A 15,048-nucleotide genomic window follows, 5' to 3' on the forward strand; every position below is an offset into this window, starting at 1 on the left:
AAATAAATGTAAATAAACGCGACATTTTTTTTTCTTTACACACATGCGTTACCTCGCAATTACTCATCCAGTGCTCCTATACAGCAACTTTATTGCTCACATTTGAAAAACGCAGTCGAGCAGGCTCAGTACATTGCGAAGCGTGCTTGTTGTATCGGCGCAGGACATGCAAAATACCGAAAGTAGAAATGTGCTCGCGATACGACGATGCTCTAGAACAGGATTTTGAATTCATAAACGAACCAAAATGTTTGGTTACGCTGACCTGTCAAATCTCCCCGTTCCACTTGTTGAGTCAAGCGGACGCGGACGTCTGTTAAAAGGTGGAGATATCGATGGTACATAAGCAGGATGGTTCGCAACGTTGTTTTTTCTGTTACTAACTAAGTGGCGGCTGCAGATGCTTGAGTTTTCGCATGGTTACCACGGTCCTCCGTCAGGGCCACGCAACACAATTACAGAATAACAAAATTGTCGCACTTTCTCATGCGAGCCGCTGTGTTGTGGGGAATGCAAGTAATCCGATTAACCAACAGGTTGAACGGCCCGTATCCAGCGCTCTCGCCTTTCCCCTTCATACGATCGCAATGGAAATCGGTAAAACTGAACGTTGTTATCCTGCCCTTCACGTTCATGGCGATTTACAACACAACAGTAGCGTTGATTGCGGCATTTCTTCGTAGCGCGCGGAGCTATCGTGGTTGCCGTCGCTTCCGCCATCAGTTTGAAGAGTGAGCCAGCAAGCGCTTTATGGCACTTCGGCGTAAAGGGCTTTACTTCGGCGGCGCGTCCGACTAGCGTAGAAATTCATAGCTCTCTGTCTGGGTGTTAAATGCGCAAAACACTCGCAATATGGACCAAAATCTAGTTAAATCGTTGTTTCGCAGTTGCTATCTGCATAGGCAACTTAGCAAGGGAGTCGGGCTTCGCACTACTCAATTACTGCCTCTTCGCAACGGCAGGTGGCGCTACGTGTCTTGCAAAACTCCAGAGTCTGACGTCCATAGTGATCTAAAGAAAGGAAGGACGCTTGATTCTGCAACCCGTGTGGGAGCACGGCGAAGCGTCGTCAGGGGAGAGGGGGTGGCAAGTGAAAGATGATAGAAAAAGAGGGAGGATGTGGCCTAATGCACTCCACTATGCGCGACACGGGGAGTGTCGACGGCTCGCCCGAACAGCCCGAGGCAGCGCGGTCACGGTAGGGAGAGCGGTTGGATGGAGCCGCGCCGCCGGGTTTCCCCGCTACCGCGAGGGAAAGCCAACTTCTGGGGGCACTTTTCCGCCGCTTGACGTTCGATATATCGGGAGTCACTGCAATATTTGTTCGATGTAAGCGTAATTTTTGCTATATATGCTCATTGTAACTATACCGTGACCAGAAATTGTTCGATATATAGAATAATTCGATGTAAACGGGTTCGATATAGTCGGGTTCGACTGTATTTATTTCAAGATGCCTTAGAGGCTCCATGAGGAGCATTGAGTAAGGGGGGGGTACACAGTAAAAAACATGAACATGAGAATACCGCATAGTTGAGTAGCAATAATCGCTGCAAAATAGGGTTACAAATGCAGAGCGGTGGTAGTAAACAAAAATTGAATGAATTATATAACGCACATTTCTCGCACACAATCAAACATAGTGTAAAAAAGGTGTAGTGTAAAGCATGTAAGGCAGAAAAAAGAAACAATACTGAGATAAACAGAAATTACATTTAGGGGTAGCATACGAAACATCGGAAAGATTTTTTTACGCACATTGCTCATGCACATGATAAAGCAGTGTTGTTTAAAGGGATAGTGAATAAAAAATTTGTCGCCGAGATTTCTGTCTCCAGTGGTAGCTGTCGCACCGAGAGCGACCAAAACAACACACTTTCTGAGGAGAAGTGAGCGAAAAGTAATTATTTTAGTGAATATTCCTCAAATCACAGCACCTACCGGCCTCTTCCGAAAGCTCTGGCAAAACCGGATATCACGTCACGCTTACCCACCTCGAGGCCCATTGCGAGCGATCGTCCACACTGAGCGCGCCTTGTACGACCGTCCTATTTGTACCGCTTCCTCGTGTGAGCTGTTCGAAAACCTCGTCTTTCATCTCGTGGATTTGTGGTTTGATGTGTGGAGCAGCCGTGTCAACGCCGCAAAATGCCGAGGGTCTGCTGTGCGCATGTGAAAACGGCAGGCAGCGGTAGTCTTTTTCTCGCGTACTTGTTGACGCTGTAGTTTTGCGCACAGGTGCAGTTTGACCGTAATTTGTCGTTTGTACGACGTTCTGAGCCAGATGTTTGGCCAATTCTGCCAGAATGAATCGAAATCCGCATCATCTGAAGCGACGGCTTCAGCCTCTCGACCAGTCAGCCTGGCGCTGACTGGTCTCACCGAGGAGGACTGAACAGCACGCGCCGAGACTACGAAGATCCGGCTAGAACAGTGGGAACGGCTGAGCAGGCGAGCCGAATAGGTGAAGGAAACCCGCACACAGATATCGCCCGGCTAGAGCCACCCAGTCACAGCGAGTGGCCGCTGAAGCCGACCTCCTCAGCTACACGAACTCCTAAAATAAAGACGGCCGACCAAGCAGCGACGCAAATGGGACGCCATAGGACGCGCTGACTTGAACCGGCAGCGCTGGCGGATTGGATTGTCGTGGCTTTAGTGAAATCCGAGGCGACTGGAGCCTAGAATACAACAAACCGGACCAACCAGACGGACTCGTAGACTGTGACAAAACTGTGTTTTAAGTTCTTTTAAGTTCTTTTACGTGTTTTCTCTCCTTACTTTCTTTCCTTCTTGTACTCTGAACATCTCCTGTGGCGTTGACAAACGCCTGCCCTGAGTCAAAAGGGATCAGGACCACTTACTTACTTACTTACTTACTAAGGAGTGCTCGGCTGCGATGAAACAACGGGACGCTGAAACCGCTGCGCATGTACTCGTTCACTCCGTGAATAACAAGACGTTCCCTGCTTCCAGAGGCGCATTTCAGTCACTGCACATGCCTGGCTTCAATCCTCACCCGTTGCTTCATCGCATCTATTCTCAAAACAGCTACTTGCGCGCATCAAGCACCTGCCGCGCGAAAGTCGGCAGCCGACTGTTATGCTCACGCCGCCGGCCACACCTGCTCCGATGGCGTAGGTACAGGGAGGTCTACACGCGTCAATATCTTCAACGATTTCCACGTTCTTTTTTTTTTTTTTTTGTACAGTGTGTACTCACGGCACCTGTATTGTGCATTGGTGGCTTTCATGTTTTACGCGCTAGCAGCTACCCATCCAAGCGGGCGGAGCAAGCCGCTTTGCGCAGAACGCAGAGTAAATTCCTTACGTCGCCTGACATTGCATAGCCTGAGGCATAAGCGTCCTCGCTCTGTTGAAGCCAAACATGGCAAAGCGTTTGTATGAGTGAATCACGCTGGGCGCACCGCCACGGATGCAACACTGTCAATGAGGCGTGCGCCTCTGGTCTCGCTAACTCATTCGTGACAGGTGCAAGCTTGCGATCCGAGCCGCAGGAACCGCGTTTATATCTGGTTTCCACCTATGAAGCCGCCACTGATCTCTCGAGGCGAACGCATGTACATGGAATGCACGGTGTAAAGACCACTTAGCTGGTCCAGACTCTCGGCACCGCGGAAGGGGACTGCTGCGGCGGGTCGTCGTCAATTTCGCTTGACGACGCGGACGGATCGTAGGCATACGCCTTTCTCGTTCGTGGTCGTTCAGTAGGCCGCTCATCCAAGTCGGAGTCATAAGTTCCGCTCATGCTATCGCTCTCACTAGAACTTTGCATTTTGCACTGCGCAGCGCGAGGAAAACAAAACTGCGCAGCCGGCCAGCTCGCTCCGCGGCTGCCGAGGGTAGGTGTGACGTCAGATCCGCCGGCTTGTTGTCGGGAGCGCTTTGCCAGTGACGCGGTGGCCGCTTAGAGAGTCAAAAATAAAGCCATCCGCTCAAAAGTAACCCGAATAATGGCTATATACTATAGCAATCGTGTCTTAGGACTGCAATTGTAGGGCTTTCTCTATATTCTTCGATTTTTATTCTGTATTCCTTTAAGGCATGAAAGAGGAAAAAAACCTGCGTTACGTTACACAGGTATACAGAACGTTGCATAAGGTACGACGCTTCTTTATGACAGAAACTTCATGTTCAGGAGTTGCCTAAATATATCTCTGCCCGTTTGCGTGACAGTACTCTCAGGAAGAGAATTCCACAAACGGATGGCTCGTGGCAAAGCTGACTGATTATATGCATCCGTGTTTCCGTAGACGCGAGTGGAACTTAATTATTCAGTGATCGTGATATACAACTTGCATGTTCCTGAAGCGAATACGATGACTTCATTTGATGAACATATTTATGGAGCAACGACAGCAATGCCAGGCCATGACTACTGCTTAGTGCAGGAAATGAAAGGTCAAATTTGATTCGAGTTATGCTTGACTGTCCATCGTAATTGCAAGAAATGAATCGACTAGCTCAGTTTTGGCTGGCATCTAACATGCAGAATAAATATTCATGATGATCCGCGAACTCAAGCTGCGGACGGACGAAAGTGAGGAACGTTAATCTGCGAATGTTAGACGGGGATTTACGTAGGTTGCGACAAATGTATCCTAGTGTTTTTGAAGCATTGGCGTGTATGGTTCTTACATGAGAGTCCCAGGAAAGATCTGGGGCGAGATTAACGCCTATATATTTGTAGAGTGAAGCTTTCGTTATTGGATCCGTATTTATGTAATAAGAAAAACTTGATTTAATGTGCTTGCGTCTGAAAGTCCTTACTTTGCATTTAGATGAATGAAGTGTCATTTGCCAGGTGTTGCACCAGTCGCTAATGCGTTGAAGGTTGTGTGGGGAATTCGACGCGGCATTGCGCAGGCGCATTTACCGGTTCTGCCGTCCCTACGCCTCACTCACTCCTTACTCCAAACCAGTTGTCAGCGGTGGCGCTCCGCTCGCGATGGATCGCGGTGAGGGCAGGGCTGGGTGGATGGATGGAAGGTAGGAGCGTCCCCTCTGAAACGGGGCGATGGCAGGTGCCACCATGCTCAGATATTTATTTTGCCTTTTATTTTTATTTTTATCTGTGTTGTGTGTTATTAAATTTCTCGATTTTCTTTAAATACGTCTTCCTACCCTTTTAACCTTATGTCACCTCTCTGCTTTTGAGCCACCAATCCTCCAATCGCCTTTTGCTAATTTCCACCGCATATTTATTTACAGCATATTTATTTATTTACTAAGACGTCATGAGGGTGGCCCTGGCGGCGACTCTCGTGGCGCCAGCGTGTCTTTTCTCCCTTGGGACTATGTCGGGTACGTACATGCTTCCTCTCATCCGCCGACACCTTTGTGACTAGGACTAAGCTCACGCACAGTGCCTTTGCCTGTGCGGGGAGCGCGTACCTCGTGTTGATCCTGTCCCGACGCTAAGCCGAAGAACGGGTGTCTAGTGCTCGCGCGAGGTGTTACCACGCCGAGCCGCGCTTATCAGAAGCCCAAGCCGAAGAAGATTGCCCAAGCTCTCGCGAGTTGGCCCATTGGTTGTCGCGAGAGCATAGTCGCGGAGTAGCATAGTCGCCGGGACTTCTCCTAGCAGCGTGTCCCAGCTTGAGCCTATGCTCTCGCAGCGACGTGCTATAGGCCCCCCTGACTGTATTTTCCACCCTTGGTGTGGGACTACTTTCGTTCCCCGCCGCCCCGGGACTGGGCGTTTGTGCAGTGTCCGGTGTCGCCGGATACAATGAACGATATCAGTTAACTCAGCGCAATACTGTGTTCTTGCACGCTTGGCTCGGTAGCCCCTTGCGGCCTGAGTGCTCGCGCAGCAGCACTAGAGGCGACGACTGATGTGGACCTGTGGCTCGCTAAGCTCGAACCCATGGTGGTCGTTACTCCTGTGAGAATCAAAGACCACACAAGGTCAAATGATGAATAAGTTGGTAATTGGTGGTAATTGGTCCGTATATTATACAGTCATCGGCAAAAATTCGCGTGCCAGAAGAGATATTGTTGGGCAGATTGTTGATGTAGATTAGAAGAAGCAGTGGTCCTAATACACTGCCCTGCAGTACACTGGAAGTTACGTAGGTGAGCAGTGATGTAAAATCGTTTGCAACGGTAAATTGCTGACGATTAGGTAGAAAGTAACGGATCCAAGACAGCGTTAAACAGCACACGGTCGAAAGCCTTAGAAAAGTCGAGAAAGATACAATCTTTTGGAAGGTTAGGGTCTATGTTGGAATGTATGTCAGTAGTGAACTTTAATAAATGTGTCTCGCACGATAAACCTTTCCTGAAGCCATGCTGGTTAGTAAAGAAAAAAATATTCCATTCGAGATGTTGATATATACATGAGATGCTATAATATGATCGAGCATTTTGCAGCATATGAGCGTTAATGAAATTAGACGGTAGCTTTCAGCGGAATTTCTGCTGCCACTTTTGTACACGGGTGCCACTTCAGCAATTTTCCAATCAGAAGGGAGCTGGCCGGATGGTAATGACTGACAAATCACCGATGGTAGCACAATTAAACCTCGATACAGCAATGTCGATAAAATCTGCAATTTGCTTCATTATATTGAAATTTCATTGTATTGAAATTCTATCTTTTATCAAAATAGTCGCCGATCGAATTTTCTTACAGAATGGGGCCGCACCATTTATTTATATTCGTTATTTAGTAATATAATATTATAATGTCAGTATTATATAATATTGTCACAGTCGGTAATGTGGGAAAAGGAGGACGATGTTGGTGGCCTTGGGGACGATGAAGAAGAGTGTAGCATTATCGCTACTCTACGCTTGCTGGCTCAGCCATTAAAAGCCATCTGTAAATAGACGCACGCTTCTTCCTTCCCGTATCATCTTTGGTGGATGTGCGGGGTAATCACTTGCGCAAGACGGAGCTCCGCAGCGGACGTAACCTCGCCGCCATGTCATCCGAAAGAGAGAGTTCAACCACGGCCCCATCGTCGCCACCGATGGTCATCCTGGCCCAGCCTCGCGACCCTGGCATGTTTTCCGGGATCGACAACGTTGACGTCGATGACTGGTTGCAGAATTACGAACGGGTCAGCGCACACAACAGGTGGGATAACACGCTTATGCTGGCCAATATAATATTCTACCTCAAGAAAACGGCACAAATCTGGTTCGAAACACACGAAGAAGAGATTACGAGTTGGGACCAGTGCAAGCAGAAGCTTAGAGATTTGTTCGGCAAACTCGTTGGCCGCCAACGTGCTGCGAAGAAGGACCTTGGGAGCCGTGTACAGACGTCCACTGAATCTGACGTGGCGTATATCCAGGACGTCCTCGCCCTTTGCCACAAAGTGGATAACAATATGGCAGATGCAGACAAGGTCAGCCACGTTTTAAAAGGCATCGTGGACGACGCGTTTAACCTGATTGTTTACAAGAACGTAACAACGGTCAATGAAATCATTAACGAATGTCGCCGCTTTGAAGACGCGAAGAGTCGCCACATAGTTCAACAGTTTACGCGTCTACCTAATACCGCAGCTTCATCGACGTGCGAAGACGTTCGTTCACCGCGTGAGCCCACCTCCTGCGAGAACGTCGTACGTATCATTCGGCGAGAAATCGAAGCAGCGTCTCCTGCCACGCCAGTGACGCAATGCTTTGACGATTCCCGGCCGCTTGTGTCTCTCATTCAGTCGGTAATTTGCCAAGAACTTGCCAATGTGGGCCTTCCATCCATCTGCTCCGCCAGCCGTCCTGACTTTGCTTCGTCTGCTGCCTCTGCCCTTGTTCACCGGAGCCAATACGGTCCATATCCGAGCTATCGCAACCCGGCCGAATGGCGCACACATGACGATAGACCCATCTGCTTTTACTGTGGACGTGTGGGCCACATCTCTCGCTGCTGTCGGAGTTCCTGGCCATCCCACTCTCGACCAAGCTTTCCCGCCTACCGCCGCTTCCCACTAAATCCTCGCCCACAATCACTCTCCACCGAGGTTGAAGACGCTCCTGACAACGCTCGAGCCACCGCGACCAGCCGCTCGCCATACCACATAGTCGCCGCTCCCGTTCGCCCCAGCTGCGTCGCTCTCCATCCCCAGCTTTCTGTCGGCGCTCTCCGACGGGAAACTAACTGGGGCAGCTCCTGGAGGTGACGCTGCTCTAGCACCCCGGCCTGAAATTCCTCTGCTGACCCTGCCTACTAATCGGAACCTTCTGGACGTGGACGTGGATGGTTGGCCCGTTACAGCACTCGTCGACACTGGAGCCCAAATTTCCATCATGAGTGCGGAGCTTCGAACGCGCTTGAAGAAAGTACTGACTCGTGCTCCGACTCGACTGCTCCAGGTCGCCGATGGTGGAACTCCGGCTGTGCTTGGAATGTGTACGGCTCGTGTCAGTGTCGCCGGTCGCCACACGTTTGTTTTCTTTAGTGTGCTCAAACGTTGCCCTTGCAATGTTATCCTCGGACTCGACTTTTTGGCCGCCCATTCTGCTCTGATTGACTGTTCCGCTGCCGTTGTACAACTTGACCTACCACTACCTGTCCCCGTTGACCATCCTGCTCAAGCTCCAACTCAGCTTTGTTCCATGGATTTTATACGCCTGCCATCTCTTGCAGCAACCTGCATCCCTGTCTTAGCCTGCCCACCTGTACCTGATGGAGACTATGTCCTTACTCCCGCGACATCAGTCCTACTTTCTCACAATGTCTCCTTCCCGCACACCATCGTTTCTGTTGCGGACAATCAGACATGTCTTCCCATCCTAAATTTCTGACAGTGCCCACAAGTACTTCCTTGAGGCATGTCTCTAGCCACGTTGTCACCGACACACGAGTGCCACATTTCCGCTCTATCTGTTGCGCCGACGTCTTCGACCAATGCTTATTCTGCGCCTTCTGCATCAGCCCCGACCAACGACTTTACAAAGATGATTGCACTGGACATCTCAACCCAACAAGCCGCAGAGCTCCGTGGCCTTCTCGAGACCTACTCCGCCATTTTCGACCTGAACGATCGCCCTTTGTGTCAAACTACGGTTGTGAAGCATCATATAAATACCGGTGATGCAGCACCTTTTCGCCGACGCTCATACCGGGTGTTGCCTTCTGAGCGACAAGTTATCCAGAGCGAGGTTGACAAGATGCTTGCCAAAGGGATTATTGAACACTCTTCCAGCCCGTGGGCGTCCCCTGTTGTTCTCGTCAAAAAGAAGGATAACAGCTGGTGATTCTGCATTGACTATCGTCATCTAAACACGATCACCAAGAAAGATGTATATCCACTTCCCTGCATTGACGATGCTCTGGATTGTCTCCACGGTGCCACTTATTTTTTATCTATAGACCTTCGCTCTGGGTATTGGCGAATTGCCGTGGATGAAGTGGACCGTGAAAAGACCGCATTCATCACACCAGACGGCCTATATCAGTTCCGGGTAATGCCTTTTGGCTTGTGCAATACCCCAGCGACCTTTGAATGGATGATGGACATGCTCTTACGTGGTTTGAAATAGTCCATCTGTTTGTGCTACTTGGATGACGTCATCCTATTCTCTTCAACTCTTGCGATGCATTTTGAGACTTTCATCTGTTGTTTCTGTTTTTCGCACCGCTGGCTTACAGCTCAACGCGTCCAAGTGCCACTTCGGTCACCGCCAAATAACCATGCTGGGGCACCTCGTCGATTCGTCAGGCATTCGCCCCGACCCAGCTAAAGTTCATGCTGTGCAGAATTTCCCCGTACCAATTTGTGCCAAAGATGTTCGCAGCTTTATTGGCCTTTGCTCGTACTCCCGCAGGTTTGTGGAAAATTTCGCCCATGTTGCCCGTCCCCTGACTGACCTCCTGAAGAAAGACGTTCCTTTCTGTTGGGGCTCCGAACAGGTGTCTGCTTTCTCGCAGCTCATCACGCTGCTCACCACACCTCCTGTTGTCGCCCATTTTGACGCCTCCGCTCCGACAGAAATCCGCACTGACGCCAGTGGCTACAGCATCAGCGCAGTTTTAGCTCAACGCCAATGTGGGAACGACTGCGTCATCGCCTACGCCAGCCGCCTCCTCTCTCCCGCAGAGCGCAATTACTCGATTACCGAGTGCGAGTGTCACGCCCTCATTTGGGCGGTGGGCAAGTTCCGACCCTACATATATGGTCGACCATTTACAGTTACAACTGATCACACGTCCTTTGTTGGCTCTTCTCCCTCAAGGATCCCACCAGACGCCTCGGTCGCTGGGTCCTACGGCTACAGGAATACACATACACTGTGGTCTACAAGTCGGGTCGTCTACATCAGGACGCCGACTGCCTGTCTCGTCATCCCGTCGATGTACCGGACGGTTTAGTGGATGTCGCACCGATCTGCGTTCTTTCGCTCTCTGCCTTGCAAGACATTGGCGCTGAACAATAACGCGATGAGTCGTTACGCCCCATTATCGAATGCCTGCTCTCTGATCCGTCTGACCCATCCCTTCACATGTTCGTACTACAACATGGCATCCTGTATCGCCGCAACATGCACCCCGACGGGCCCGAGCTCCTAACCGTCATTCCGTCTCATCTGCGACAGGTTGTACTGCAGCAACTGCACGACGTTCCCACCGCTGGACACCTTGGCGTCACGCGGACCTATGACCGAATTCGGCGACAGTTTTTCTGGCCCCGTCTCAACCGCTCCGTCCGGCGCTATGTTGCCGCGTGTGAGTCGTGTGAACGCCGGAAAAGAGCAGCTGTGCCTCCCGCCGGACTGTTGCAGCCTTTGGATATACTGGCCGACCCTTTGTTTTTGCGTTGGCGTTGATCTTCTCGGACCATTCCCTATATCAAATGACGGAAATAGGTGGATTGCCGTCGCTACGGACTATACAACTCGCTATGCCATTACTAGAGCCCTACCGACCAGCTGTGCCACAGACGTCGCTGATTTCTTGCTTCACGACGTTACCTTGCACCGCGGTGCATCCCGTCAACTTCTCACCGATCGCGGCAGATACTTTTTTGCCAAAGTCATAGATGACCTACTTTGATCATGTGCTACTAAACACAAATTTACTTCCGCTTACCATCCTCAAACTAACGGTCTTACCGAACGCCTGAACTGCACATTAACTGACATGTTAGCAAAGTATGTTTCCTCCGATCATCGCGACTGGGACATTGCTCTACCATTTGTCACGTTCGCCTACAATTCCTCGCGCCACGACACAGGTGGATATTCACCTTTCTGTCACTTCTTCGGCCGTGAGCCGACTTTGCCTTTCGAGACTCTCCTTTCGACCACACTCGACTCGCCGACAGAGTACACTCGGAATTTCATAGCCACAGTGACCCAAGCACGCCAGATTGCCCGCATTCGTCTTTCTGCTTCACAGACACGCCAGAACTGCCGTTACGACCAGCGCCATCAGGACGTGCACTACGAACCAGGTGCTCTCGTGTAAATTTGGTATCCAACTCGGCGTGTTGGTCTTTCGAGAAATTCCTCTCGCGGTACTATGGCCCTTACAGGATCCTTCGCCAGGTGACCCCTGTCACATATGAAGTGTCTCCGCTGGATGCCACGGTGCCTTCACCTCTCTGACATCATCCACGTCAGCTGCCTCAAACCCTACCTTTCTCAGACCGATGAGCTGCACCAACAAGGTGCTTTTTCCGACGGGGGTGGTGTCACAGGCGGTAATGTGGGAAAAGGAGGATGATGATGGTGGCCTTGGAGACGACGAAGAAGAGTGTAGCATTATCGCTGTTCTACGCTTGCTGGCTCAGCCATTAAAAGCCATCCGTAAATAGAGGCATGCTTCTTCTTTCCCGTGACAATACTATTTATTCATAAAATTAATTTTATTGGGCAATCAAAATAAGCAAATTTGAATAAAAAGATCATTTTGTTGAATTTGAGAGCCAGCGACGAAACGTACAGTTCTGTGGCGTGTCAACGATACCTTCACATCTCCGGTATGAAGCGAAGAGCCGTACTTTCACGTCTACTCTGCCACCGTGGCTGATTTTGGCACCCGCAGTGGGATGACGCTATCATGAAAAGTGCTGGCAATGGGAAGCGACTGCATCTGCCTCTTGCTTAATGCGTCTCTGAAACTCGAGATTACACAGCCTCCAGCACTAAACGTGCGAGAGGCACTGCACGATGCCATGCACAATGCTGTGCTATCTCAGCTCGCCCAATCTTTGCAGATGCGGCAGACTACCTCTAAACATGGGACACGGGCTCCGTATGCACTTAGCCACACTGAAATGCATGTGCAGCCACAGCTGCACTAGAAAAAAATGACGCATGCCAATCTGCCCCCACTCCCACTCTCTCCCACACTTGAACGCGTTACCGTGACCTCACTGACTTTCCCCTTGCTTGCGTGGGGAGATGGTGCCCATCAAGCCACCATCCTTTTCGGCTCACCATCACACGTTTTCACTCTCGCGTGTGGCACGATATGATCTTATCGCACTTTGACTTGATACGGAGCATGACACAGCTCCGGTTTGGCGATTGCTCTTGGTCGTGTGATTTGAGACGAGCATTCGCAAGCAGCCGCATGTTATTCAATCATTTGACCATCTGTTGCATTGGCAGAATTTTTCATTGTCTTGGTATTCCTCCACGGCGGCAGTAAAATTTAGTTATAGTGAAATCGTGTTAGATACATTTTGTTATATTGAGGTTCAATATACTTATGGTATTTTGCAGAGAAGTTATAAAAAGGTAAATACTTCATTATATAGACTACTTAGTTCTGTTCCGGTTCGTTATATCGAGGTTTAACTTACAATGTGTCACTGCATTGCTTCATAGATAATGTGTTTCAGTGTTGGCCATATGGTGTGTCGGTACATTGCTTCAATCTAAATCGTATTAATAGCAACCGTGATTGTGAGGTGGGCTCTGCTGATGTTTTTTTTTTGCAAATGGTGAACATTTAATAATGAAACAATTATTAATAACTTTTAGTCTTTTGGCGTTTCCTGGCTCCAAGCATAGTATTTTTCGAAATCTAAGATTGGCAGGTCTTCTTTATGCACAAATATTTCATCTCTGTCCTTTGCAGGTGGTGCTGAAGCCAGTGACAGGTCGGCGACATCAACTGCGATTGCACTGTGCCGCAGTGGGCCACCCTGTGGTGGGCGACACCACCTATGGTGATGCAAGGGCTGCTGGGCACAGTCGCATGTACCTGCACGCATGGCGGCTCCAGCTGCCCACTCGGTTAGCTGTGATTGATGTCAGCACTGGCAGCAAGCACCCGTTTTGCCAGCACGAGGCATGGCAGGATCTGCCCTCTCGAGACGGCGACCTCGGTGGCAGGGAATGCAACATGACGGTCTGCGTCAACGATGCTTTTGATAAGCTCGAGTGCTCGGAGCTGTTTCTTGCCTGGAGGACGCAATCGCCATGGTGTTGTATTAATGAGCCCTGCCAGCCTGAACTCTCATCCAAAGAAGGGAATAGCTGATCGTTAAGAGTAACAAAATGGAAAAAAAAAAAACTGATTTCAACTAGAAGTAGCTAAAACTTAATGTTTTCAATGCATTGGTGTGACATGTATAACGGTGCCCATGCATCGGAACCAAATCAACGGACCAAGCCAGAAATTGTGTCTGCTTTGATCTTCATTTTCAATTGAACCCTTCTTCAGTTATTAAGGTGGTCATGTGGAATGCAACGATAGTCGTTTTCTTATTTGAAGCATTTTCAAACCCAGCACCAAAGAGGTAGAATGGGGAGAATTTGGTAAAACACTATCACATGCAATTGAATGCCACTGCAATAAAATTGATGACGCTTGTTGCAGTGGTGTCACTAGAGTCAGCAACACCCGGCCAGTGGCCCACCGCGACACCCTCCCACCGTTTTGTTTCAAGCAACAAAACACAATTTTATCACGCCTTGCTTCAGCGTGGAGATTGTTCTGCAGCTAACTAAATATTTTTATTTCCTTTGGAGAACTCTAATGTAATGAGTGCACCACACAACTACCAGTTCATTTTAATTAATGCTGTTGCACAAAGCGAAAAAGGGAGACGACTCAAGGGAGGAAACAAAACACGACACCCAAGCACAAACTATCAATTGTTGATAGTGCGTGCTCAGGTGTCGTTTTTCGCAGGAGTTTTATGTTGAACCAACTAGCTCACTGTGGAACTTTCCTTAATGCCAATTCAGCACATCGAAAGTGCATATTGACGTGTCTATATTGTATTAGGGGCAGAAAAACGGGAATCTGCAATTTTTATTATTTGAAAAAAGAACACTTCTGAAAGATAAACAGTGCAAATAGTTTTTGCCAGATGAATGTCCTGATTAACCATGTAAAAATAGGCATGCGAATAAACCACAAGACATGCAAGCTTTGGGCATGTACAAAAGACCTGTTCTGTAGCTTGATCTGGAATTCCTCTATTTTCCCTCTTACCGCTAACTCATTGATCGGCTTCTTATGTACCAGTTTCTTCCGTTCCCTCCTCAGGTCTAGGCTAATTCGAGTTCTTACCATCCTGTGGTCACTGCAGCGCACCTTGCCGAGCACGTCCACATCTTGTATGATGCCAGGGTTAGCGCAGAGTATGAGGTCTATTTCATTTCTAGTCTCGCCGTTCGGGCTCCTCCACGTCCACTTTCGGCTGTCCCGCTTGCGGAAGAAGGTATTCATTATCCTCATATTATTCAGTTCTGCAAACTCTACTAATAACTCCCTCCTGCTATTCCTAGTGCCTATGCCATATTCCCCCACTGCCTTGTCTCCAGCCTGCTTCTTGCCTACCTTGGCATTAAAGTCGCCCATTAATATAGTGTATTTAGTTTTCACTCTACCCATCGCCGATTCCACGTCTTCATAGAAGCTTTCGACTTCCTGGTCATCATGACTGGATGTAGGGGCGTAGACCTGTACAATCTTCATTATGTACCTCTTATTAAGTTTAACCACAAGACCTGCCACCCTCTCGTTAATGCTATAGAATTCCTGTATGTTACCAGCGATATTCTTATTAATCAGGAATCCGACTCCTAGTTCTCTTCTTTCCGCTAAGCCCCG

General features: G+C 49.2%; 1 protein-coding gene across 1 annotated transcript in view; it reads left to right on the forward strand.

Moving 5' to 3' along the window:
- Positions 1-13,800, forward strand: part of LOC126535684 (RNA pseudouridylate synthase domain-containing protein 1-like) — a 100,835-nt gene extending 87,035 nt beyond the window's left edge. The window contains exon 3 of the mRNA XM_072289149.1: positions 13,063-13,800. Coding sequence (XP_072145250.1) covers positions 13,063-13,467 — 405 coding nt within the window. The 3' untranslated portion in view covers positions 13,468-13,800. The remainder of the gene's footprint in view (positions 1-13,062) is intronic.
- The last annotated feature ends 1,248 nt before the right edge of the window (positions 13,801-15,048 follow it).

Source organism: Dermacentor andersoni, chromosome 7 (assembly GCF_023375885.2).
Source record: "Dermacentor andersoni chromosome 7, qqDerAnde1_hic_scaffold, whole genome shotgun sequence".
Classification (NCBI taxonomy): Eukaryota; Metazoa; Arthropoda; class Arachnida; order Ixodida; family Ixodidae; genus Dermacentor; species Dermacentor andersoni.